Source organism: Pseudorasbora parva, chromosome 21 (genome assembly GCF_024679245.1).
Source record: "Pseudorasbora parva isolate DD20220531a chromosome 21, ASM2467924v1, whole genome shotgun sequence".
In the NCBI taxonomy this organism is placed as follows: domain Eukaryota; kingdom Metazoa; phylum Chordata; class Actinopteri; order Cypriniformes; family Gobionidae; genus Pseudorasbora; species Pseudorasbora parva.
In genome coordinates this window covers 7,024,638-7,052,322 of record NC_090192.1, presented here as the reverse complement: position 1 = coordinate 7,052,322, position 27,685 = coordinate 7,024,638, and the positions used below count along the sequence as shown (strand labels likewise).

Below are 27,685 nucleotides of genomic sequence, written 5' to 3'. Positions count from 1 at the left end.
AACAAAAAATTATTTCATCACACGTTCATGTTATATTTTTGACATATTGTTGTCAAATGAGGTAAAGGGGATTTTACCTCCGAAGAAAACATCCTAAATTTAGGTTTAAATTTTGCTCTGGCTTTGTGAAGATTACATTTTTGATTTTGAAAGATAAATAAATAAATAATTGTATGTATTCTACTCTACACCATTTTTTTATATATATAAAAAAATGTTTTTTCACATTGGTCGGCGCTCCAGCGTCGCCATGTTTGTCGTCTCTGCGTCACTTCCGCTGTGGTAATGTGTGGCGCGAGTCGCGAGAGAGTGAACAATCGGCGAGAACAGAAACACACAAACTTATGAATACACTGCTGCTCTATTATATCAGATAGCACAGAAGAAATATACCCGTTTGACAAACTTATAAAAAGCACAGCGGTCTGATTTATCAGGCGGAACATGCCGCGGAGAAAGGTGAGAGAAAATGCGAGAATTGCCTCGGCGCGCGCTAAATGCTAGCTCAGTGTTTATTTACATTTTCGGACAAATATAGTTTGATTTCCACGCATAATTGACACTATTAGCACTATCAACACTATTAGAAGCTAACTTTTTATCGCATGATAATCGACAAACGCCGAAGTTCCTCCGAAATGTGGTGTTTTAAACTGATAATGAAGCTAGTTAGCGGTTTGGCTTTAAAACACAACACAGCCTGTATAATAACATGTTTCTGGTGTATTTTTATGCTATGTGTGTGTGTTGTTTTGTTTGTCTTTATTATTTTTAGTCTGACCTGTTTACATACGCATGGTGATATAACTGTGTTGACACCCTGTTTGCAGAGAACAGCAGGCAGTAGTTCAGACGGGACTGCTGATTCTGACGACTCTGGGGATCACGAGAAGACCGACAGCTCCCATAGTGAAGCCAATCAGCGCAATAATACCCGTATGACCCGAGCATCACTGCGCCTGAGCCAGAGCTCTCAAGGTATAACTTAAACACGCAGCTGATACATTGGTTTCTCGTACAGTATGTGTCAGTAGATGGTTTATGTGGGCTATAAGTGTGAGCTTAAAAAAGTTACAGAAAATTCTGTCATTAATTAACTTACTAAACCTCATGTCGTTCCAAACCTGTAAGACCTTTGTTCATCTTCGCAATGCAAGTTAAGATATTTTTAGTCCATGTGACTCCAGTGGTTCAACCTTAATGTTATGAAACGATCAGTACTTTTTGTGTACGCAAAACAATAACAACTTTCAAAAAAAAAAATCTAGTCTGTCAGTCTCCTACACTGTTGACGTAGTGTAAACATTGCAGTGCTTCCTAGTTCAACTGCAGAGTGCCTTGTGCGCATGTTGTGGTGCTCATGAACAGCGTTAGCTAATGGTAAGCTGGTGTTCTGGAGCAGCGTAAGTGTCTGACACAGACTAGAAGAAATTGTTGAATAAAGTTATTTTGTTAGTTTTTTGCACGCAAAGTTTTCTCGTTGCTTCATAAAAATAAGGTTGAACCACTTTAGTCATGGTAGATTTTAGTCTTTACTGCTTTTCTGGACCATGAACATGTTTATTAAATTGCTGTCTATGGAGGAGTCAGAGAGCTCTCGGATTTCATCAAAAATATTTTAATTTGTGATTGAAGATGAATGAGGGTGGGGAATTAATGACTGAATTTTCAATTGGAGGTGAACTAACCCTTTAATAAGTGTGAACCTTGACATCCTAACCCTGGTGCACATCGGTGTCCAAAGACAGCAAAACAAACCAATAACAGGACGTGATGTCTCAAGATGCGACCCAGTAAAAGACATTTTTTTCTCATAATAGTCAAGAAGTTGCCCATTACAGTTCGATACAGGTGTTGGAACTGCATCTTCTTGCAGCAGATCTTAATTTTTTTGCAAAATATACACCATAAGAGCATTTTTTTTTTATATTGAGGATTGGTGTTAAAAATGACAGTATGGAAGCTAAGCAAACCTGGACTAAATGCATAATTTTATTTTTTGATCCGGACCAAACAAACTAAGAGAACTGAACTACTAGTATGAACACTCCTTTTGAGTCACATATGTCTAATCTATGTATTTAAGTAATGCATTTCCATAATTAATACAATCCAGCCATCTCAGTTGGAATCCACAAGATTGGGAATTTTGCATGACAGCAAAAGATTTTCCAACACAGATTTTGCATGTGGATTCGCTGCTTTGACCGACTGATAGTTTCACATAGCCAACCCTTCAGATTGATGGCTGAAGATCTGGACTCCATCGCAGCTTTCATTGGTCAAAGACCGCCCAAGAGGACGTTAGACTGACATTTAATGCAACCAATCACAGTTTGTTTTGTTCCGCGTCATGTATAGAGGCGTGAAAATGTCCCTGCAGTAACAGACCTATAAAGCCTAGTTACTATAAATTATTAATTCGAGAATGTTGTGTAAATTTACTGCAACAATGATGTCATGAACTTTACATACTTTTGAAAATCCAGCGTTTAGTTGATCCTGGTAAGCACTCATTGTCCAGTTGTAAAACTGGAGGCTATTAAAATAAATGTAAAAATAATTATATATGTAACTGGACAATGAGCGGTAATCAGGATCAACTAAACGCTGGATTTTATATGCACATAACAATATAAATTGCAAACAGCTTTTACATTTTTCTTTTAAATTAGGAAAGTTATATCACATTATCAAAAAAAGATCACTTATTAGAAGAACCAATACAACTCAAATCACTGTATTATAGATGAAAATAAATAAAGAAAACCTAAAACTGTGTTAAATTGTGTGACACTTTATTCTTCAAAATCACACACATTCCTAGAAACTCATTGCTATGATGTATTTTTCCTTTAAAATATTTTATAATTATTGAAAGTTATGTCAATAACTAATCTGTTATTAATAAGCTGTTCTTATTACAAAAAACTGCAAAAACTGTATGTATTATATTTAATACCTTTTATATAAATTTATAAGAAGTTAATTATGTTCCTGATCTAGATGCTCCACCAGATGTGAAGCAAGCAGCAGAGAGAGACGAGTCTCCCCCTAGGACGCCCACAGGAAACGCCCCTTCATCCGAATCAGATATCGACATATCCAGCCCCAATGCATCCCATGATGAAAGCGTGACTAAAGACCAGAAAGATTCTGGCAGCGATCCCTCTCATCGCCCAAAACGCCGCCGATTTCATGAGAGCTACAACTTCAATATGAAGTGCCCCACACCTGGGTGCAATTCTCTGGGTAATTGCTCTTCAAATTAATTTCCTTTTGCATTTGCTTAATAATCAAATTCAGTGCTAATGGTTTACAAGGGCTTAATTGAAAATAAGAACAATGTTTGTAGTGTTTTAAAACATTTAAATTTAAATTTCTGTGGATTAGTTGTAGTCAAATTTAAAGCTAAAATCTGTGCATTTTTCGGATTTTCTTTTGTTCAGGACATTTAACAGGGAAACATGAGCGACATTTCTCCATATCAGGATGCCCTCTCTACCATAACCTGTCAGCAGATGAGTGCAAGGTGTGTTAAGCCCAAAGTATACTTGTCTGCGTTCTTATATGCTATTATTAAATTGTATCGTTTGGCTACCTTCTTGGATTGAAAAGGTATGATCTTCATACTTAAAAGAAAATTAGGTCGACAGCTAGATTGTAATTTTCCTTTAGCATAAGCATGTGTGATTTATCCTTTTTCTGTATTGTTTAGCACTCTTTTTTTTATCTTTGTGTGCTTTTCATCTCATTCAGGTAAAAGCCATCGAGCGTGAGAAGCAAGAGGAAGAGCGCAGTCAGGGCCAGAACGAGGAGAACAGACACGCTACTCGACATCAGGTTCTCACCAAACAGATGTTCACTCAACACTAAACAAACATCACACAAACGCGTTAATGCCTCTTAAGTGCATGCATGCTTTTGGATAAAAAAGAAACGCTTGCCTGAAGTCCTAACTTCAGCAGCTTGGTGCTTGTTTTAAGATAAGATGAGATGTGATTGTTTGCAAGCCATAAATTCTGTGGTAACCACAGTGAAGTTATGACTGATGAGCTTTGCATGAAGAGCTTTAGTTGGATCAGACACAATGTACCTTTTAGTAAAAGTGTGGTGTAATTAATTTGCATTGCTTTTCCACAGGCACCCACTCCAAGACAGGTTCGATATAAAGAGAAGGTCTTGGAGATTAGGAAGAGGAGGGATTCTGGCCTGACAAAAGACCAAAAAGAAAAGTACATGGTAATAGTGTTCTCTTAGTGATTTACTGAAATATCTGTATATTAATGTTTGCGTATTCATGTAGGCTTAAAAGTGTTGTAGTGATGTTTTTTTTTTATGGGCCAGCCCGGTCAAACTGGTTCCCTCTGCAAAAAACAACAACAACAAATAGGTTTTTTTTCATTGGCTTTTAGATGAATGCAGAACAGAAGAACAGTTTGATTCTTACACATTTTGTTCATTATGATAATTTTCAACTTAAAGCTAAATGTAGGTTGTAAACTAACTACACCATAGTTGAATCAAATTTAATTTAACAACATACATTTTTAGGCTACCTTATAATTTGTGTTTTTATTTAAATCCTTAAAAAAATAAGATGTTGTTCGTTGAGTGCTATCTCTTATTGTAGTCATAAGAGAGTGATTGAGTCATTGAGTAGACTGAGAGCAGATGCTTTCTGTTTATAATTGTAGTTTCCATTGTCCATTTGAACTAAATGGGTTTTATATCTATAGAAAAGCAAAACGACAGTTAGTGCAGTGCTGCGTTGGGTAATGAGATTGATGTATGGCCAAACACCATTTAACACAGACTACCGCAGCAAACCTTTTGGGGATAGTTGTTTGTGATTTAAATACATCTGTTCATATTTTATGTATCAGGAACACAGACAGACGCATGGTACTGCTCGAGAACCACTGCTGGAGAACATCACAAGTGATTATGATCTGGAGCTCTTCAGAAAAGCTCAGGCCCGTGCATCAGAGGATCTGGTGAGAACAGTCGTGCCTCATATTTCACACTTTTCACAGCTCAGCTGGCTTGCATCCCATAAAATTAAATAGCAGTTATTTAATCAAATTAATAATCAGTTATGTAATTGATTTGTCTTAATGTTTTTTTTGTTGGTGTTTGCAGGAGAAACTGCGTCTGCAGGGTCAGATTACAGAGGGCAGTAACATGATCAAGACCATCTTGTTTGGCCGTTATGAGCTAGACACATGGTACCACTCTCCCTACCCTGAGGAGTATGCCCGTCTAGGGCGTCTGTACGTCTGTGAGTTCTGCCTCAAGTACATGAAGAGCCAGACCATCCTGCGCAGACATATGGTATGAAATGTAACGTCTTACTTGATTAATCTATTTGGAAGGAAAGTAGTTTAAAATATTCATCCTATGTGGAATATGTAGGCAAAATGTGTGTGGAAACACCCTCCTGGTGATGAAGTCTACAGAAAAGGTGCCATCTCTGTGTTTGAGGTGGATGGAAAAAAGAACAAGGTGAGGAATTAATGTTAATGCACTCATTGATCGTTGTATAAATGCAACCTTTGTGGCTTTTGTGAAAGAAACCATTTCCCCTCTTACATTAAATTATGTTCTGTTGATGAGTGTTGTTTGCTACATATGTAACTTTTCTATCCCTGTCCTAACAGATCTATTGCCAGAACCTCTGTTTGCTGGCCAAGCTGTTCCTGGACCATAAAACGTTGTACTATGATGTGGAACCGTTCCTGTTTTATGTCATGACTGAAGCTGATAATACAGGCTGTCACCTTGTAGGATATTTCTCAAAGGTAATATGTTGCTGGAGACATGTTGTGACTTGTACAAAAAACATAATCACTTATCAACACATTTGCCTTTAGGGCCAATGTTCCACTAGCAAATTATTTTTATTTTCATGAGCCTCATTCACATAGACTCAAGTCTCTGCTGAGGTAACCGTCCGCTCCTCTTGGAACACCAGACTTGCTTTAAATAATTTTAAACTGGCATTGGCTGGCAACCGGTGAACTTCTTCACTTTTAAGAACTCAAATCAGATTCAAGCATTTTCATTATAAAACAAATCCAAAATATCACTTATGTTTATCCATGCTAAATTACATAACCAAGCATTTTAAAATGAAGGTGTATAATTTTTTTATTAGGGCTGCTGTATTATTCATTATAATTATGACCACAAAGTCGGTGGGCGGGCTTAACATAACGACGGCAGAGTTGCGACGGTTCCACGTGAATTTCCTGCTACTTCCTTGCAAACAAAGAATGGCACTGAAGTCATTCTTTAAAAGGTAGATGTATTAGGAGTTTTGGTGACCGGATCCGTCAATTTTAATCTATCAACTAGCTCCGCTGGTGGGAAAATGCATGGGACTCAGCCACAACTCGCTTGTGATTGTTGTCTCACCACTAATAGTGCTCTGGTTGGTTGTAGCGTTATCCTGTTGCATCCAGAGGGAATGTGAAAGGCAACCGTGTATCCCGCCCTCGGATTGAGCCCTGCCAATGGTGTGTTCCCGTCTTATTGTGGGTCTAGCTTGTCAGGTTAACAATAATCTCCATACGTTTCTTAATTTGCAAAATACTCGTGAAAACTAAAGCTTTATAGTTATATCTTTATCCATCATTGGTTAGCCGCATAATTTTTACTTTAAACTACTATAAACTACTATTTATACTGATAAACTACTTTATTTGTATATTTACACATACAAATAAAGTAGAGGCAAAACAAGTTTATGAATGTCAGGTTTTTTTTTTTTTTTCAGTGAAGTGGTGGGTGAACTTTCCACAACAACCATGAAGGGGCAGACACACAGAACACTTTAAAAGTCTGAAAACCCCTTTTCCATTCTTAATCTGTTAGATTTACAGACCTCTGAATAAATTCAGCAAAGACTGGCGGTAGCTGTTAACAAAAGGTGGTTAGTTGGATGCTGCTTGAAACTAGGGAGGGAACAATTGACTTAATTTCTCTGTTTTGATCTTTGTATATTTTCTGTTCTAAATTTATGAATAAGGATCAACTGGTATAGAGTGCCAATCTAAGGGGCTAATTATTTAAAGGTTTTTTTTTGGGAAATAAAATTTTGAACCAGGCTAAAGTGTTTTGTGGTGGTACTAACCTGAAGAGCACTTCACCCTAATTGTCTGCTGAAAGTCTCATAAACCAGCAGAACATGCAAATATAATGCTACGTTTATTTGCATGTTAATTTTGAGAAATGTTAGTCGGTAGTGTCTTTGAAGTCTCTGGCTGGATCATAACATTGACAGGAGAGTTTTCATGGAAAGTGCGCACCGGCTAAATTGCTGCTTTTCTCCACAGGAGAAGAACTCGTTCCTGAATTACAACGTGTCTTGTATCCTGACTATGCCACAGTACATGAGACAGGGCTATGGCAAGATGCTGATTGATTTTAGTGAGTATCTGTTACATCCTGTCTGCTATTAGGGCTGGGCGATATGGCCAAAAAAATCATATCTATGTATTTTCGGGTTGATGGGTAACTGGTAAGAGAAACACGCATTCAACCATTTGAGTTTAGTTATTATATTAGCCTACATTTGATTACCCTATAACAGTAGACACATTACAGTTACTGCTATCATAAAAATAAATCACTTTAAAATTTGACATAACACATTTATTATCCAACAACAAATCAATATATCCAAATATCAAAAAAGCAAAATGTATTTTGTAGTTATCATTATTATTGCCCTCTTATTTGGTTGCATAAGGCTCATCCACTCTAGGATATATATATTTTTTTACATTTACAGATGAGAATATACCTCTAATGTAAGCACTGAGGAAAACGCCACATCTCAAAAGCTTTAAACAGTGCAAGTATCTGTCAAAGCATCTGACAGTGCAAGCCGCTTTGAAATATATGCATTAACTGTATCTTATGAGTTCTTTTGAATAAGGATGAACTGGTATAGTGTCAATCTAAGGGGCTAATTATTTAAAGATTTAAAATGTAAATCGTCTCATCTTTAGGACAAATTGGATGGTGCACTTTCCGTGCAGCAGCTCACTCTTTCTTCCACTATTTTTCACTATATATCAATTTATATTGATATAAATGGTATTGCCTCATCAGTTTCTAAAATATATCTTATCTATCAGGGGTGTTTCCTCCGAGGAGGCAAGGGAGGCAGTGTCTTCTCAAAAAAATGGATAAGAAAATAATCTAGATTACAAAAATAAAACATTTCAAATATTACAAAATGTGACATTACACAGTGTAAAAATCACTCAACAGTGACGCCCATAGGTGAAGTTACAGAAGGTGGCATGCCATTTACTTAACTTGATTAAATTCACACTTGGTTTTAATGAAGAGAACGAATTGTGTAAAAATATAAAATAGAATGTATTTGGTCTCTTTTTTATGTAATGTATATTTAACCACAAAACAATTGTAACTAGGGAAAAAAAATTACTTTTGATACATAAAATAAGTGAGTACTTTGCCTACTCATTTTAAAACCACCATACACTACTGATATCTATATATCATGTTATAGTTCTGTTATATCTGTTATATGTTATATAAATGTTATATTTGTATGAGCTTGCGAAAAATTGCTATGAAGACCTTTATGGATTGATTCAATTTTGATTTCGATTGAATTATTGGTCCTGCACTGTCTTTTGACTAAGTTTGATTTGAGTATGTCTATGATGGCTAACATACTTGCATAAGTGAACGCTTAAGTTTATTTTCATAATACAAGGCTAGCATTTCTGTGTATGTGATCTAGGGCTGAAACGATTCCTTGTGTAACTCGAGTTACTCGAATTGAAAAAATCCTTGAAGGAAAATCAGTGAGTGTGCGCAGCTATTACGTTGAGACTGAGAGCGCCCAGTATGAAAGCTCGGACATCCTTAAACGTGGAAAAGAAAACGTTACTCTAAATAAACCATGGCTATCAATCAGATTCAACTATACAACTATACATATATGATACAGAATCTGACCCAGAGGCTGAAATTGAACAGGAGCAGCAATAATGACTACAGCAGGACGTCTCTATGTGGTATGTACTGTAACCGTATTTGCTTAGGGGCTTGTCATGCGCGAGTTTACAACATTTGTGTGTGTTTACTCGTGGTTTACGAGGAAATTATTTGGTTTATGGACTATTGTATCCAATTTAACGTTAGCAGTAGCAAGTAGAACGGTTTTGCACGTCATACAAGTGTTTTTACAATAGAAAAATGGAATAGTATTGCATTTGAATGAAAATGCCCTAGGTTTAATATGAAATAACATTGCATGCTCCATTAATAAATTAACTATACTTGATCATGTTGTTTACTAATGTGCACATACTCACCGATAGCCAACAAGCAGTTTTACTCACCGCCTGCTTCCAACGCATGACCGTGTGCCTTAAAGGATACGCTCCATCCTTTAGTAGTAGATGCACTACAAATCCAGAGTTGAAATGGGCTTGTTTATAAAAACAATCGCCGCCGAAATGCAGGGAACAAACAAAAACACTTGCACAACTGCACATTACTGCTCCAAGAAAAAAAAACTCCATTCACTGTCCCATTAACGCTGGGTTCTTTGGGAAGCTGTACAGGGTTATCTTGCCCTGATAATTAAAAACACACTTCTTTGGTGACATTATTTGGTGAAGTCCTGTGACTGCAGCTTAGCCAACAACTTCCCTAAAGCCAAGCAAAGCGTGTTAATGGGTGTTGCTCTTGCTCTGGTCGCGCACGCTCCCCCTTCCAGGAGAAGAGCCGTTATGGCCCATACAAGGACAATCCGCTCTTGTTGACGTCAAGCGGACTCGTACTCATACTTTCCGAAACTTGTGATAAACTGGAAGGAGTATTTTTGGCAAAGAAATACTCTATGAAATGTCCAACATTAGTTTTTGAAACTTTGTCCATGTTTAGGATGGGAATTCAAGTCTTTAACAGTGTAAAAAGCTCAGTATGCATGAAACAGCATTTCACCCCCCCTTTAAGACATATAATTTTGCCGAAGAATAATTGTTTTAAAGCAACCTACTTCAGTGTAGCTAATATGTGACAATTGCATATCGCGCTTAACACTGAGGATTTGAATTTGTGCGGGTGGATGGTTTGTTATTAACAGCGGATCCAGAGCTGATCTCTATGCCCACCTCTACTCTTGTTCTTATTTCAACTTGCCTTCCTGTCCAATTTTTTTTTTCATTATTACAAAAGCCACAAATCCTTCAGAAGACAATAAAGGCTTATGTCATGGCTGAACTGAAGCTGAAACTTTAAAGTTAAGTTGCACAACATAAATGCAATGTTTAGGCATTATTAGTATCTATTTTACTATTATTTTGGTTTATTGGTTGTAGGTTTAGTTTAAGATTGAGCTATGTTTACCTTTTTAAAGTAATTTGAAATAGATTTTTATAATATGGCAATTGAATGCATTAAAATTTAGTTTCAGTTATTAATGTATGCAATTTCAGCAATAAAACTTATTTTTTCTAAAAAGAAAACAAATTAGATGTTAATTTTAAGATGTCTTATTTTCTCTTATATATTTAGTATTGCTCTTTAATAAAGAAAAAAGTAACTATTATCCAATTACTCGATTAATCGATTGAATAATCGGTAGAATACTCGATTACTAAAAGAATCGATAGATACAGCCCTAATGTGATCTATTTTTAGCAGTTGTGTGCTCATCTTTGGGGGTGTTGCAATGTCTGAGTAATGTCTCATCAAATGGTTCTGCAGATATGTGGTATTACTACAGCATTTCACCTCAGCATTACAAACGTTACACCACAAGCCGCCATTTAAGCACTGAGTGAATGAATGACATGCACGCCTCTCACTCCTTTGTAGCATCATGCAAGGGAAATAAGAGGGTGACATCTAGTGGAGAAGACTAGTAATTCAATTTTCGTACAATGCTTGCATGAATAAATATGGGGAAAAAATCGATTTGTGGCTTTTGAGAATGGATTTTGAATTGATCACATTTTAAAAAACGATTAATTAAAAAATGAGTTTTGTTGCCCAGCCCTACTCTGTGCTGTTATTCCTCAACATGTGCATCACATGCTTTGCTTGGCATGGTTCTAGGTTACCTGCTGTCGAAGGTTGAAGAGAAGGTTGGTTCACCCGAGCGTCCTCTTTCGGACTTGGGCCTCATTAGTTATCGCAGCTATTGGAAGGAAGTTCTGCTGCGGTACATGTACAACTTCAAGGGCAAAGAGATCTCCATTAAGGGTAAGATAAGATGGCCTTGCTACACAAGAGAATGTACATTTGTAGGCATGTTCACTATGACATCCCTGTAAAATCCAAGCAGATTTAACATTGTTTGTTGTTCCCTACTGTTCAGAGATCAGTCAAGAAACTGCAGTGAACCCTGTGGACATTGTCAGTACATTGCAGTCACTTCAGATGCTCAAGTACTGGAAGGGGAAGCATCTGGTCTTGAAGCGACAGGTATCAGGAAAATCTTCTTTTATTTATTTATTTTAAAAAGCACACATTTACGATGCTATTTTCATAGACAATTGATGATGATTTAATCTTATTATTTCTCTTTTATATATAAATTAAATTATTTTATATTAAAAATATATTTTTCCATTAAATATTTAAATGCAAATTTTCTAGCAGTTACATTATGGTTTTATTCTTGCAGACATATTGCATAAAACATTTATTTTAATTGCATGTTATTATAAGCAATATTTTAGACAAAATTATTGTTCACATGCATGTACGTACGTGTCTACTAGAGACAAAATGGTGTGAAACATTTTATATAAATATTAGAAAATATAGTTGTGTGATATACGTTATCTACTAATTTAACACAGACTAAAGGTTTAAATAAAGGTTTGCTGATTTATTTTTTTGAAGTGTCTTTTTACACCAAGTGCAAATAGCTTGCTTTGTTGGCAAGTGCTATTCGCACTAGCTCCGCCTAACAATGCCTGGCTGTGCCAAACAAGATTTAAAAAACCCGCCCATAATTCAACATCCTAGGTGGCGCAATCAGTAAAGTGTATGCATGGCTAATAGATTGCGGTTTTGTCCCGATCAACACGGCTTTGAATCCGCCTTTTGCAAAGCTTGCTCTTTTATCTTTTCTCATTACAAATCACATCGGAAAGGCATTTATTTATAATAAAAATGAAGAAAATGTTCTAATTGTGGAAATAAAGTGCCAAACAAAATGTTTAATAATAATAATGAAAGCATTTATTGGTTAGGGGATGTGTAAGGAGATCACATGGCAGTTGCTTCAGTGCATTTAGGGGTGTGGTCCTGGTCAAGACAATCTCCTGAACTCCAAACTGAATGTCAGAATGGGAAAGAAAGGTGATTTAAGCAATTTTGAGCGTGGCATGGTTGTTGGTGCCAGACACACAACCTTGAGGCGGATGGGCTACAACGGCAGAAGACCCCACCGGGTACCACTCATCTCCACTACAATTAGGAAAAAGAGGCTACAATTTGCACAAGCTCATCAAAATTGGACAGTTGATGAAGGAATAATGTTGCCCGGTCTTCTGAATCTCAATTTCTGTTGAGACATTCAGATGGTAGTCATAATGTGGCATAAACCGAATGCTAACATGGATCCATCATGCCTCGTTACCACTGTGCAGGCTGGGGGTGGTGATGTAATGGTGTGGGGGATGTTTTCTTGGCACACTTTAGGCACTTAGTGCCAATAGGCATCGTTTAAATGCCACGGCCTACCAGAGCATTGTTTCTGACCATGTCCATCCCTTTATGACCACCATGTACCAATCCTCTGATGGCTACTTCCAGCAGGATAATGCACCATGTCACAAAGCTCGAATAATTTCAAATTGGTTTCTTGAACATGACAATGAGTTCACTGTACTAAAATGGACCCCACCAGGGATGGAAATTAGCACCCGTCACCAGCCAAATGCGGGTGATTTTGAGTTGTTGCGGGTAAACTTCATCAATCTAAAAAATCTAAATCCAGAGGTAGAATTGTTTATGGAGTACATAACACCTATAATTCATCAAAAAAATTATATAATGGATGAAATGTACTCCATAATCAATTCTACCTCTGGATTTAGATTTTTTAGATTGCACTAGCTTATTTTCTATTTGAAACGAAAATCGAAGAAATATTTTCAACAAAAATCTATCCGATTTTCGCATTGATCTGAACAATAACTGCTGATAGACTGAATGAAAATATAAATCCTCTTTCTGACAGCAGGTGGCGCTTCAGAAACCGCAGAAATGGCGGTTTCCCTGGGACACACTACTTTATTAGGCATTGCTCAGAGGGAAGATTACATTTATCTGGTATTTTTACCATGGTTTATTATTAAATCTTTAACCATTTCATTCCTAACAGCACTATCTTCCAAAACACAAGTTGAAAATAAAAGTTACTCCGTTAAATTCGGTACATTTTAAAGTTCAGTGTAGATTGGTAAGAATAAGATATGGTTATAAGATGTAAATTATCTTGCAACCACTGCTGCCCTTTTCCTGTAAGTTTAACAGGATGTGTTGGCTATTTTGGGTTCTGTGAATTAAAGGTAGGGTAGGTAAGAATTGGTTAACTTTTTTTTTCTTCAAATTTGTTTAAACTTTCTTTACATATCAATATATAATTAAATGGAAGTACTCTGAAAAAGAAAGTTTAAAAATTGAGTGTCTGTAGACCTCTCACGGTGCGGTGTTTATTGCAGATTAAAAAGTCTAGAGTCACTTGATTTTTTTACTCTCTTTTTCAGAATACTTACATTTTAATTTGACATATATAGAAAGTTTAAACAAATTTGGGCAAAAGTGTTTTAGATCATTCTTACCTACCCTACCTTTAAACAGTGATTCTTTTTTGTTTCTGAATGGTATAGGACCTGATTGACGAGTGGAAGGCCAAAGAGACCAAAAGAGGCAACAACAACAAGACCATTGACCCCAGCTCTCTAAAATGGACCCCTCCCAAAGGAACCTAATGGACTAGTTACATTTTCATATTAACTGCCGTTAAATCTTTTTATGACTCCATTAGTCTTTTGCAATGGCTTCAGCTGTTCTTGTCATTTGTCTCTTTTTATGTGCTCTTTGTAACTCTGGAATCTCTCACTTTTGTTTTATACAGTGCTATTTATTTTTTGAAGTCCCTGGCCAAAGTATCTTTGCCCCAGCATATATTTTAAAATTGGAAGGATTTTTTTTTTAAAGCAAAAAATAGTTTATCAATTGAATGTAGAAAAAAATGGGGCCTTACAAAAAAAGTTTTTAGATTTACATTTTCACATTCTTCATCTTCAAACATTGTTTCTTGGTTTATTTGTGTTGAATGGATTGTGAAAAGGTTTTCATTGTAAATCAGAACGGGGGGAAAAAAACAAATTTTTGATAAATACTTTTATTATGTCACATTTGATATCAATAGCAAGACATTTACTTGCTTAAAACAAAATGTTCCCAAATGTGTTCTCATTAATGTTGGTGCCAGTGAAGAGTATTTGTATACTGATACACCGAGGCTAGTGAAGTCTGTAACAGAGCGCTGAAAAAATGTCATCAGTAGTACTGCAGTCTGTCCCATTCCTCTCGAATATCTGCTGTGTGAAGAACATGATTTCAGATTTATAAACTACTGGTTCATTTCATCATTTTTGCATAAATCTAGTTCTGATACACTTCTTTCAGTGTTGTACCTTTTTGTTTGTTCACGTCTGCAGAGTTGTCCATTGATGTACTGGTCTCTGGGATTGTTCTTGTGAGAGCACCTGCAGATATAATCCATTTTACTGCAGGTATAAACATGAGCTAATAGGGCCTGGCAGTACTAAATAAAACATGTTATTGCTGGTGTAAGTAGAGCAGTGTAAAGCCATACCTCCTAGAGACCTCTTGCCCATGAGTCCCACAAACACATCCCCCTTATGCCCTTTGAGGAAACAACGGAAGAGTCTTTATACCAAGATGAGACCTTTACCTGTGGTTTCAGGCTAAAATGCATATTTGAGCTGTTTCAACAGAAAGCAACCTGCTCTGACATTTCTTAAAATACATCGATGTCATTTTGTCTTGAGATGCACGTCAGTAATATTTTTTAATTAGGCACGTTTATAAAAGCTACTTAAATGCTGAACTGAACTAAGGCCTAATCCTGGTTTATGCCGTCTGAAACTGGGCCATCGACAATGGCAAGAAATGAATCTGCTGAAATATAGACATTGATGTTATAAACTTGCATACCTTTTAGTAGTATTTAATTCAGATAAGTGAATTTACTCACTTCTCCGTTCCATTTTCACAGGCTGGAGGACTCCTAGAACAAGTAAGGGAAATAAGATTATGTATAATGAGGTCAAAAATGCTTTCATTTTTTGTTTTTATCTCATTGTAAATTGTTACCAGCATAACTGGTAAAAAAAAAAAAAGAATATATTGGCAAGTTGTTCTAAAATACTGCACTAGAATTTAAAATATTCTTGGTATAAATACTTAGTAGTAAAAAGGAATTAAGGACATCGCAGAGCCCACAAAATCAAACCTTAACCTCCTGGGTGCCACTGTTCTCATATGAAGACATTATAATTTAGTGAATTTCTCTGACACCATGTCAGTTTTAGTCAGGATGTCCTGTGAAGAGCACATTCAGCGTTTTTCAGAGATCCCATTTGATTTGAGGTTTCACCAGGACAACTCGGTCTTTAAAAGTGACTGAATGATCAAATTTAGCATTCTTATGAAAACACAATATTTTGTAATTGTTTAAATCTGAGTAATTTGGGGGAAATGTTATGGGGATTCTAATCAAAATATTACTTTTTGTTACAAAACATTTCAGACACCGGGACTTAAAGCATGATTATCAGGAATTTTGGGAGACAAGAAGTGATAGGTAATTACATGATTGATATTGATATAAATTACATTATCAATGTTCCTATAAAATATTAGACAAGTTTTCACTTTTTAATGTATTAACTAACATGAACTAACTATTAGAAAAAATGTGGTAATATTTGGTAACGTTAATAAAGTCAATAAAGCTGTTCATGTTAGTTCCCAGTGCATTAACTGATGTTAACAAGTGCAACTTTTATTTACTAGTAAATGTTGAAATTAACATTAAAGATTAATAATAAAAGCGGTAGAAGTGCAGTTCAGTAGTTCATGTTAACTAATGTAGTTTACTTCTTATTAAAGTGTTACCGATATTATGAAAATGTTGCCAACTATTACTCCCAAATTACATTTCTTTTCATTACATGTTGCTCCAAGAACACATTGATATGCAAATTAGATGCAGTCTGTAGTTGCAGTAAATAGGAACATCCACATATGGCCATTTTACTAACATATTGCATAATGTAAAACAATATATTAATTCATTTTGTTACATCTTTCATAGCATATTTGGGAAACATCTTTAAACTGAGTTTGGTTAAAAATAATCATGAACCCTGAAAATTGTTTGGTTAATGAAAGAAAAATCCCATTGTTTTTGAATATCCATGTCATTTTGTGTTATTTTTCTGAGAGTCCCGTTATAGAATCCCGGTGTCCACATACAAGGACATGGCATAACATTATATATATGAAAAAAGCACACAATTTATTTCTTTTGCTCTAATTAATGAAATTAGTTGGAAAAAATACTAAATTCAAAAGACAAAGACATGGTTAAGAGGTTACGTCTTACCGGAGCGTTTTCCCATTAGCCCATAGAACTGATGAGGTTTAGATCTTTTAAGTAGACTGGCTAGTGTCTCCTCCACTGGCTCATCCTGTGTTAACAACCAAACCATTAAGATAGTGGATGTGAAAGGAATATTTCATACTGTTTTAGATAGAAAAACAAAACTTTTAGTACCAACATTTGTAATGGATAAAAAGCCAGATTAATGTATTCATTCACCATAACCATAATGATCACTTACATAATGAACAATCGGCAAAAATAAATAAAAATAAAATAAAATCAGAAAGAATCAAAACTTCATTACTCACCTTCCAGTTATCTGAAATCCAGTGATCTCTATTTAAAGTGAAAGACAATCCTTGAACACTGTAGGCAAGAGCAAGTGTGGTGAGCATTAATGCTGAGAGTTTCCAAATCTCCATAAGGAACAGAAAATGTGCAATTACAAGTATTATATGTGTTTAAAACAGACAATGGGCTTAAAATACAACAGAAAAATGTTTCTCGGATAAGAGTTTTTTCCTGTGGGTAAATCTGTCCAGCTGCACGAGGGTCTGCTGAAACCAGAGGCTGCATTTATATCCATACGGCTGCCAACCCCCTCCCTGCTCGGAGATACCAAACCACTCACCGACATCTCTCTGCCATCATCAATTCAATTCCTCTTTAAAAAAAAAATCAAATAAATACCACTTGACTTAAGTGATCAATGACTCCAGGATTAAATCAAGCCATCACACGTCAGTGAAAATGCTAAATAATTCATGAAAGATTTTTTTCAAAATGTTATTTAATCCATTATTAGGTCCTTTTATGGAAGATTGGTAGATAATAGAATAATTGATTTAAAAATATAACCAAATAATTCAGTGACTTTGTGTTGGGGGAAGTATATGTTACAATATTGCAAAGTAGCCCACACTTAGTTATTTTTATGGAAAGTAATGAGTTGGATTACTTTTGTGTTACTTTTTCCTCACTTGGGCTGGGCTTGCTTGTTTGTTTTTTACTAACATAAAAGTTTTGGCACATTTAAAGGCCCTTTCACACCAGAGGGGTATTCTAGAAAGCAGGTTATGTGCCATGTGGGTAAAGGAACACTCAACCTGTTTAGAAATTGGGCTTATTCAACTTCTCTCCTAGATTTAGATATGTGGGCAAATGCATTTTTGTCTCAGCGCATGCATTGTTTTAGTTTGGCAGGGTCGCCGCTAGCTTAGCTTAGCATAATGAATGGAATCCTATGTTGCCAGCTAGCATGTCGCGAGTAAAAGTGATCAAAAAAACCCCACCTAATTACTTCCTGTGGCCTGTGTATTTACAACGAGTTCAAATAGTGATGCAGATTAAGACTGGCGATTTCCTAGGCAGATATTGACAGCTCAATCCGAGGGGCGGGATAAACGGTTGTCTTTCAAGCTCCCTCTGCACGCGATAGGATAGCGCTACACCAACCAGAGCAACGAAGGTGAAACAGAGCTTGTTGATAGATTAAACATTCGCCGTATCCGGTCGGCTAAACTACGAACACATCTTCCCTTTTTAAGAATGACTTCAGTGCCGTTCTTTGTTCTTTTCTCAGAGAAAAGCTTAACTCCAAGTCTTCCAGAGTCGCGGTCAAAGCTGATTCGAAAGAGTGTGTTTACTAGAAGCACACAAACGCAACTCGGACGTCGTCATTATGGCCCCGCCCACAGACTCTATACACGATGTGATTGGTCCGGCAAGAGTTAGGGGAATACAGCTCAGAAGGGTATTGAGAGTTGCTAGACGACACTCGCGGACAGATTAAATTTGCTGCCGCTAGGGTGCGTCTAGATTTCTAGGCTAACTTGGGACTATATTATGGGGAAGCACAGGCGAAGCACTGCTACTTGGGCGCAGATATATACACATGAACACAATGACGGGGTAGAATGGACTGGATTTGGGGGTACAATTTTTAAAACATAACCAACATAAAAAACAACAATATGCATTTCAAAAATAAAACAGTGCCAGTGTTTCCACCACTTAAACTGATAACATGTAACATTAGTGTTAAACCTCTATACTAGGGGTACCAAGTAAAATCTTGCCTATAGGGCAGCAAATTGATCAGTCTGTATCCAGGGATAATGCCATGATGTACTGTGTGTGTGTCATAGGAATGTGTCTGCTTGTGACGCTTTAACTGTTTTCAGAAAGAATCTACAGCGTATTTGTTTTTATAAATATGTTCAAACTAAAGTCTCTTCGAAGGATCCAACTCAAGATTAACATGAGACTGGCAGAAACTGTGTTATGTACCCTTTAAATACATAATTAACAAACTAAAATAAAAACAGATGTGCTTGTTAAATGAGTATCCATGACAACTGAACAAAGTGAACAGGTAGATAACTGAAGAGAAACAAACTAAAAGTCCTTAAAAATGAAATGAATACTAACTAAACATGACAGCAACACTCTTACTTCAGCAATAAAACAATAAATAAAAACTGAAACAAATTTTTATCTAGTAATTTTTTATGTGTACAGTTGAAATGTCATTAGGCATTATTTGGCCTCTTTTTTCTTTGCTTGTACAACTAGAGAGGAATTTACTATAAAAACATTTCTGACATTTTAGCTTTCTTTTTTTCCCGAGCTAAACAAATTGACTAAGGCGTCTATATAACAGGGTTTGGCAAACAATCCCTTCAGTTGCACAAGTAGTATTGACTAAATCATTAAGTACTTAATCGTACAGTAAGTTCTTTTCACAAACAAGATCCCTGTAAACAAAAGCCCATTGCTTCCAAATGAGCCTGGGTTTACAGAATCAGCTAACTCAAACTATACCACTTAAAGCTTATGATATGATGAAAATGAAGAATTCGGTTGAAAAGTGATTCAGATGGTTTAAAGTGTCAGTCCTATGGATCATCATTTGGCTTTGTTTAAATGATTTAGGTTTATGTGCATGCACTGTAAAATAAACTACATTCTTAAGTACAATCAACTTGAATGTTTAAGTCATTTCAACCTAAATCACATTAAAATGAATTCAAATGAGTTGAATCTTGTATGACAGAAAAAACTTGAAAATTGCTTAACTAATTTTGATGAGTTAATGCAATGTAAAAACATACAGTACAGGCCAAAAGTTTGGACACTTTACTATTTTTAATGTTTTTGAAAGAAGCTCTTCTGCTCATCAAGCCGGCATTCATTTGATCAAAAATACAGAAATAAATGTTATTACAATTTAAAATAATTGGGTTTCAATTTATTATACTTTAAATGATCATGTATTTCTGTGATCAAAGCTGAATTTTCAGGATCATTCCTCCAGTCTTCAGTGTCACATGATCCTTCAGAAATCATTCTGATATGATGATTCATTTTCAGTTGGAAACAGTTCTGCTGCTTAATATTTTTCATAACATGTAATACTTTTTTATAGTACTTTGATGAATAATAATAATAAAAAGAAGCAAATGTTTTAAAAATAGAAATCTGTTGTAACAACAATATACACTACTGGTCAGTAATTTGGGGTCAGTCATTTTCCTTCTTTTTTTGAAAAAAAAAATCAATAATTTTATTCAGCAAGGATGTGTTAAATTAATAAAAAGTGATAGTAAAGGAGATTTATATTATTTGAAAATATGTTTTTATTTTGAATAAATGCAGTTCTTTTGAACTATTTATTCATCAAATATATGAGGCAGCAGAACTGTTTCCAACACTCATAATAAATCCTCATATCAGAATGATTTCTGAAGGATCATGTGACACTGAAGACTGGAGGAACCATCCTGAAAATTCAGCTTTGATCACAGGAATAAATGATAATTTAAAGTATAATAAATGGAAAACCAAATATTTTAAATTGTAATAATATATCACAATATTTTAAAAAATAAAATAAAATCTGTATTTTTGATCAAATAAATGCAGGCTTGATGAGCAAAAGAAACTTCTTTCAAAAACATTACAAATAGTAATGTAACCAAACTTTTGGCCTGCAATGTATGTTGTCTTAACTTAATAACTTATTGATCATATAATTTTTTACACATGTGGAATAATCAACACGATCTCATGGTCATGAGTATCAATAGTACGAGTGTAAAATCCCGTGGAATGAAGAGGCACGGGATTGTTGGTAAAAAAAATATAAGGGAATCATCTGAAAAATAACTAAACAGAAATCACAATGGAATTATGAAATGATGCACTGCAAAACACACTGTAAACAATTATTTAAAAAAAAAAAGTTTATATAAGCAAGGTTACTTACTTTTTAAATTTAAACCAACATTTTTTAATCTATCTATCTATCTATCTATCTATCTATCTATCTATCTATCTATCTATCTATCTATCTATCTATCTATCTATCTATCTATCTATCTATCTATCTATCTATCTATCTACCTACCTACCTACCTACCTACCTACCTACCTACCTACCTACCTACCTACCTACCTACCTACCTACCTACCTACCTACCTACCTACCTACCTACCTACCTACCTACCTACCTACCTATCTATCTATCTATCTATCTATCTATCTATCTATCTATCTATCTATCTATCTATCTATCTATCTATCTATCTATCTATCTATCTATCTATCAGCTTTCTCAAATTAAGCAAAATGACTTCAGATATTTTTAAGTCTTATCCAATTTGGCAGAATTATTTTATTTTTTGATACATTTTTCTTCTCAAGTTAATGTACTTTGATTGAATAAATGTTGAGATGTGTTCTGTAAAACAAGAAAAACATACTCAGTAAGAAAATATAAGGATTCTATGGACCGCTAGGGTTCTTGAATCAATTGTAAAGAACCCTTAATGCCAAAATGGTTCTTTTAAGAATAAACATATTAAGTAATGGCATAATACTGTCACTTTTAACTGTCATGTTCTTTTACTGTGATAAAGTATGTTTTTCAGTTAATTTATCAAATTAAATTGAAACTAAATTAATTAAAACTAAATCCATAAAATGATCCCATGATGGCAACTTTTAAAAGGTTCTCCTATATATGAAAGCACCTCACAAAACCTTTGGTCTCTATGTAATATTTACATGGTATCAAAATTATATGAGAATTATATGAGAATCCAAATGAAATGAGGATTTGATTACGTCAACGTCTGAGAATCCTCCCAAAACGCATTAATTGTCTCTCTGAAGCAATTAAAAATCACTTATTAAGTACTTCAAAAGATTGATGCATTGTTTGTGTTCTTCTGACAATTAGATTTAAAAGTTGTTTTTTAATTCCAAATGACTAACGTATCAGACGTAGCAAAAACACCTCTCATTGAAACCTAGATGACACACCGGATTTGTGCTCTTTGATCTCACCACAGGTGCTTAACAAAGCAAGAAACCAATTTTCGATAATTTCACCTGAACGCCACTCATGCGCTTCCAAGCCCACAGAGGTCTAACATTGAGTGCTGAATCAAAAAGAATCAGAGGCTCTTCATTTGCATATGAAAACTGCTTCATTCAATGGGGTCCGACAATGCTGACACCATATTACCATGTTATACTCAACTGTTAGCCCTATCAGGCAGAGTTATAGGATGGAACAAGCTTCCATTGACAGTTGATCATGACATGCACCCTAAAAAAAAACTCCAAAATGGTAAGATGAATGTATTTGATCCTCATTTAAATTTCCATCCATTGCATGTGCTAACATAAACATAATAAACAACTTAATGTGATGCTGCATATTTGTCAGTCATAATGAAACGGGTAAGATTTCTGTAATAGTAGCCTACTAAGAAACTGAATGTGTTCTAAATACACAATTACCAGATTTATCTGTTTATAATTAGTAAATCCAGTTGATTTCAATCTCATATTTAAACTAACTGCATATTGCTTGTTCCACAGCTAGCCGTATTTCATCCATGCTTATAATTTTTAACTGAATGATTTGAATCAATTTCACAAAGATTTATGGAGGTTCTAAGCCATTTGAATAAACGATTAAATAAACAAATAACATGTAATTTTCGAGTGTAGACATTTGTTCGTGTTCATTTATGTTTGACTGGCAAATGCATCATACTAGAGAGGCTATTTGAAGAATTGCGAAACACTTGTTATTAGAGAACACTAGTGGTCGATAAGTGAACTGCAGCCAGTAACTTATTGCTCGTGCTCTCTTGCACTAACAAGACAAGACCCCGCCCGATATAGGCCTTGTCATGGCGCAGTTATTTTTCTGTCTTTGCATCGAAGTAAAAAGAAGTTAAAAATACATTTACAGTAACGACCAAGCGAGTGTTCCGCATGTTTTTCTTAAAATAAAGACAACAAAAATGACAGCGGTGAGAAAATAACATAAGTAAGCAGCAATGTGGATATGTTTACACCATCTCTGCAATTCACCAGCATCATGTCGACAGTTGAGGTAATTCAAATGACACTATAGTCTATATTTGGCTATGTCAAACAATTTGGACTAAGTTCTTTGCGGACAAATTTTATTTTGACATTACAGTACAGAATAGCTTTCTGAATATTTTATAAGCATTGATTGTGCCCGTAGAACAGAACCATCACATTTTGATTAATAATGCTGCGTGCTATCGGAATTACGTAAAGTTTCCTCTTTGAAAAAAAATTGGACATGAACCTCTCAAGTCAAAATTTGAATGAGCTTGTCAATGAGCTTGAAATCACGATTTTTGAAGTGTGAAGTAAGACATTTCCAGTAGCACCTGAAGGCAGCATTCATTTTGATTATCATTTTTTAATATAGGCAGAAAGTAACCTACTTCCGCCGAGATTCTGAAGTGTGCTGCATATATGATGGACCTTACTATCCCATGAGGCCCCAGAGAGGATCCTGGTAGGTCACATGACGATGACAACATGGTCATGCTACTCACACTCATAATAAATAGATCATAATTTTTTAGACATCATAAAGTACTTTAAAAATAAGTACCTAGCTTGCAAGAGCAGTGTTGGAGTAACTCATTACAAGTAACTTAAGTTATGTAATCAGATAACCTTTTTCAAGTGACTAGTAAAGTAACGCATTGCTTTTTAAAATATATTTTTATTTTTAACGCATTATTTTTAAACATATATATATATATATATATATATATATATATATATATATATATATATATATATATATACATACATACATACATACATACATATATATATATATATATGTTTAAAAATAATATATTTCTCCACTTACTTTTTCAAATGAGTGACGCAAGTTACTTTGTTTTCCCATTTATTGACTGACAGCTCTTCTGTCCACATGTTAAGAAAATAGTAAGGAGGTGTTGTTTATGAACATGAAGGTTAAAGGTTACTTCAGCGATTAGCATATGGCTTTGTATCAGTAGAAACCCTGGAGTATATTTGAATGATTGTGCTTTCCCCCCTCATATCCCCCTTAGACCAGAGATTTATGCATTTTATTTCTGGACAAAATCCTCTGATGACGCAAATATTGTCAATTTGCGTCATTGGAGGATTTTTTGGCCAGAGGCTAAAGACTACAGCCAGCACAGAGAGCTATCTCCGCATGTTTTCAACCCCGCACAGGGGCGGTGAGATCGCACTTACAGCACTCAGCTCAAGCAGCTTCAGGCATTCATGTAAACGGAGTGGCGGCCGGTGGAGCAAAGTGAGTGTTTCAACTTTTTAAATGAATTCCTATGAAAGTTAAGATTCCAAAGGCATGAACTGAGGATGCACCACGCTGTGAATGCATGCCGCGGCCGTGTTTACCTCAGCTCTCATCACGAGAACTCATTCAGCTCATCACACTGAATGTAATCTGACTCCTGCATTTGTGCCATGACACTCGCTGCGCAGCTGAATCATTATTTTAGACATGTTCAGTTTTTAATTGTAGAATCTGTTCTCTAACTGAACTGATTTTATGAAAATGAACGCGGTGGGAAACTGATCCAGTGATCCTGTAGCAGTAGCTTTGACAGTGGCGTGGCAGCGAAGCAAGTGCATTCTGGGAGTTGTAGTCTTTTATCCCCATGAGACAAAAATAAATTTTCTCTCTTTTCACAGTCTAGAAGGCAAACAAATTCAAAAATATTTTCACTTTTCTACTACATTAATGACCCAGTTTAAATACAAAGCTTAATGCTAAATCACTGAAGTAACCCTTTCATTTAGTTTTAGAATAAATGTAAGCGAGCATTTATTAATCTCACTCGCACAAAAAAGGATTCAGTATTCCTTAAAATGATTAAAATCAGTGAAATGGAAAATCAGTATAATATGCACACCTCCAAAATTAAATATGTTAATGAAAAAAATAATTGTATGCATTTAATCTCACTTTTTGGACCAATTCTGTTGCTGAGAATGCTGACCTTTTATGATTCAGTTAAAACATACCGGTAAGCAAAAATGACTTTAGATTTAGTTTTTATTGGTGAAGTACTTGTTTCTCCTGCATCCTATTCTTCTGTTATCCAGAATAACAGCTGAAAGATTTGTTTGCTGCGCCCTCTACTTAAAATGCGTTAATTTGCATTTCCATCAGCCTGAAGTTTATTAATTAAATTTTGTGAAAGATCTTTACATTGGCCAGTGAGAAAAAAAAAACCCAGGTGGAAAAAAGTAACTCAAAAACACATTACTTTTATTAAAAAGTAACTAAGTAACACAGGTAGTTACTTTTCAAGGGAGTAGCGCAATATTGTAATGCATTACTTTTCAAAGTAACTTAACCCAACACTGCTCAAGAGTATGCGATTTCGGCCCAACAGTAACAGATGGCACGGTAGGTCACGTGATAAGGGCAACTTTATTGATTGCAGTACATCCAAATTACATTTCAGACTATATCAAAGAAACTTTTTAGCAGTAATGAAATAATTCCTTGACAAGTATCTACTCAAGAGATGTGATTTGGGACGCAGCCATAGACAGCCTAGGATGTCTGTGAAGGTCTCGTTTTTAAGTTTTGTTTTAAACTGTTTGCATATTGGCAAGCAAATTCAATTGCTTACATAACCATTTTACGCTATTTTATGTTTAAATAGTATACTCCAAATGGATGGGTACTTTATATGCAATTCAAAAATATAAATCTTAAATGTAAAAGAATTTTTGAGTGCATTAACTATAACACTGTTAAAGTAAATTGAATGTTTTATCCGTTAGCAATCCTTATACACGTTGTGAGGTCAGCTTTTCTGCCCTCCTGCGGAGTGTCGTGCTCTCGGTGGGAAATCGTGACTGGGAATCTATATGTCTTGATTGCAGCTACTTTGACCCTTGACATTTCCTGGAGGTACTTCAACTTCTTTTGTGCATCACCTGATTGCTGATATTGTTGCTTTTAAATAGATGTGAGAAGACATTCCTTGCCTTTGTAGATGTAGTTCAACTTGTACTGTAATTTCCAAGTATTTTTTTCTTGTCCAAATCAGTTGAATCTCAGTGAAGTGCAGGTCCAGGTTCGCATTGTTAGGAGTGGAACAGTGTGTGCTGGAACAGGTTTTTGTCAGCCATTAAAATGAATCATGTTCAATTTCTATGTGAGATTGAAAGCTATCCAAAGCTTTAAAGAACGTACCAGTACAGTTTGATCAGAATATCTTCTGTTAACTCAATAATTTGAGTGTCGACTTGAAAACGTCATTCGAATTTCTTTAAAATATGACGTTTGATCATTAACTTATCATGGGTTTTTCAGGGAAATTAGCTGCAGTCAGCTAAATAATTCCACACAGTAAAAAGTGATCAGTTGACCTAACTGATAAAACTAAAAAAAATAAGTTATGTGAACCTGCCAATTCCTCACAACGTATTTTTTTCAATTAGGCATAATATTTGTTTACTTCATTTTAAGGCAACAGGTTTCCTCACTTTTTTTAAGTTAAGTCAACTGATCACCGATATTTTTTTACACTGCATAGGAAAGTAAAATCACAAATGAAAAAGATAAGGCCTATTTAATCATATTTGTTATACAGACCTCTACTTTTACTGATTGATGGATTATACTTTTGTTGCAAGTAAAAGGCCTTTTAGTATAATTGTAAAAATGTCCAGCTTCCAGCTAGTGGTTCGCATGTCTGTTTGCTGTAAAATCTTAAAATAATGACTTTTATAAAGTCAACGTAAGAGTAAATATTATGTTAGTAATATTCAGATGTGAGTTGAATATGATGGCTTTTGAGGAAAGCTTTTTTTGGTCATCTCTCAGTCATCATTGTATTATATGATTTGCCTCCCCAGAGCTTGGATCAAGCATTTAAATATCATAAGATTTCTGGGAGATATTGAAAGTAGTCTGCTGTACAGTTAGATATCATTAATATCTCATTGATTTATATCACACGATTCTCATCTTACTTTTTGGTCAAATAAATATTAGCAAATACATCAGTTTTCAAATAACTGAGTTTTATTTCACAAGTATGAGCTCCATATATTCTCCTATGTCATAGTACATGTGCTTTAAAAGCCTGAAGGATCAAATATGATAGGATAGATGTGATGCAATGGTATATTTAAAAGAGAAAAAAAGAGGATGGACATGTTGGACATGTTTACAGACTGTGTCTACGCTGAATAAAGACAGCGACTCTGCAGCCAGGCCCTCGGCTCTCCAAACGTCTCCTTTCTTGTTAAAGGACTCTGTGTTAAATCATTGTGCTCTAATCCTGTGATGACAGATTCACCGTCAGATTGGCTAAATGCCAGTTTGTGTATGTGTGTGAGAACAATCATTGAGTCTACAGACTCCATTTAATTCCCGTTCAAATTGCAAACCATATTACTGTTGCTTTAATTATAGCAAATTAAATCTGTGATCACAGATCTTGATGTTTTTTGTTGTTTTACTAGCTATTGGAGTGTAGCAGCACATAAATCAGCATGGCAGATCTTTTGAATATATGACAGGCTCTTAAAGATGATTATATGTAGGGATGCACAATATAGTTTTTTTTGCCAATCCTATATGCCGA

At 35.2% G+C, this 27,685-nt stretch overlaps 2 protein-coding genes and 1 long non-coding RNA gene across 6 annotated transcripts in view; 2 read left to right on the top strand and 1 right to left on the bottom strand.

Moving 5' to 3' along the window:
* The first annotated feature begins 244 nt into the window (after positions 1 to 244).
* On the top strand, positions 245 to 14,697 carry kat7b (K(lysine) acetyltransferase 7b). Its single transcript, XM_067430425.1, has 14 exons — positions 245 to 459; positions 831 to 978; positions 3,007 to 3,252; positions 3,450 to 3,532; positions 3,760 to 3,843; positions 4,144 to 4,242; positions 4,887 to 4,997; positions 5,143 to 5,334; positions 5,416 to 5,505; positions 5,661 to 5,801; positions 7,338 to 7,431; positions 11,110 to 11,256; positions 11,372 to 11,478; positions 13,899 to 14,697. The coding sequence occupies exons 1-14, from the start codon at positions 445 to 447 to the stop codon at positions 13,998 to 14,000; spliced, it is 1,659 nt and encodes a 552-aa protein (XP_067286526.1). The 5' UTR covers positions 245 to 444; the 3' UTR covers positions 14,001 to 14,697.
* si:ch211-131k2.2 (protachykinin) lies at positions 14,400 to 23,552 on the bottom strand. Of its 3 annotated transcripts, XM_067430432.1 has the most exons (7): positions 23,489 to 23,552; positions 17,017 to 17,074; positions 16,709 to 16,793; positions 15,296 to 15,328; positions 14,894 to 14,944; positions 14,712 to 14,783; positions 14,400 to 14,615 (listed from the first exon to the last, which is right to left on the bottom strand). In XM_067430432.1, exons 1-7 carry the CDS (start codon positions 23,515 to 23,517, stop codon positions 14,575 to 14,577), a joined length of 369 nt encoding a protein of 122 aa, XP_067286533.1. In that variant the 5' UTR covers positions 23,518 to 23,552; the 3' UTR covers positions 14,400 to 14,574. The 3 variants fall into 3 exon arrangements, with proteins under 3 accessions (XP_067286533.1, XP_067286531.1, XP_067286532.1); XM_067430430.1 differs by lacking the exon at positions 23,489 to 23,552 and having other exon boundaries at positions 17,017 to 17,261; XM_067430431.1 differs by lacking the exon at positions 23,489 to 23,552 and having other exon boundaries at positions 14,400 to 14,612; positions 17,017 to 17,261.
* LOC137056379 (uncharacterized) overlaps positions 22,910 to 27,685 on the top strand; it is a 143,149-nt gene continuing 138,373 nt past the window's right edge. For both annotated transcript variants that reach the window (XR_010900319.1, XR_010900318.1), the window contains exons 1-2: positions 22,910 to 23,121; positions 23,473 to 23,562. This is a non-coding gene — a long non-coding RNA (uncharacterized lncRNA). The remainder of the gene's footprint in view (positions 23,122 to 23,472; positions 23,563 to 27,685) is intronic.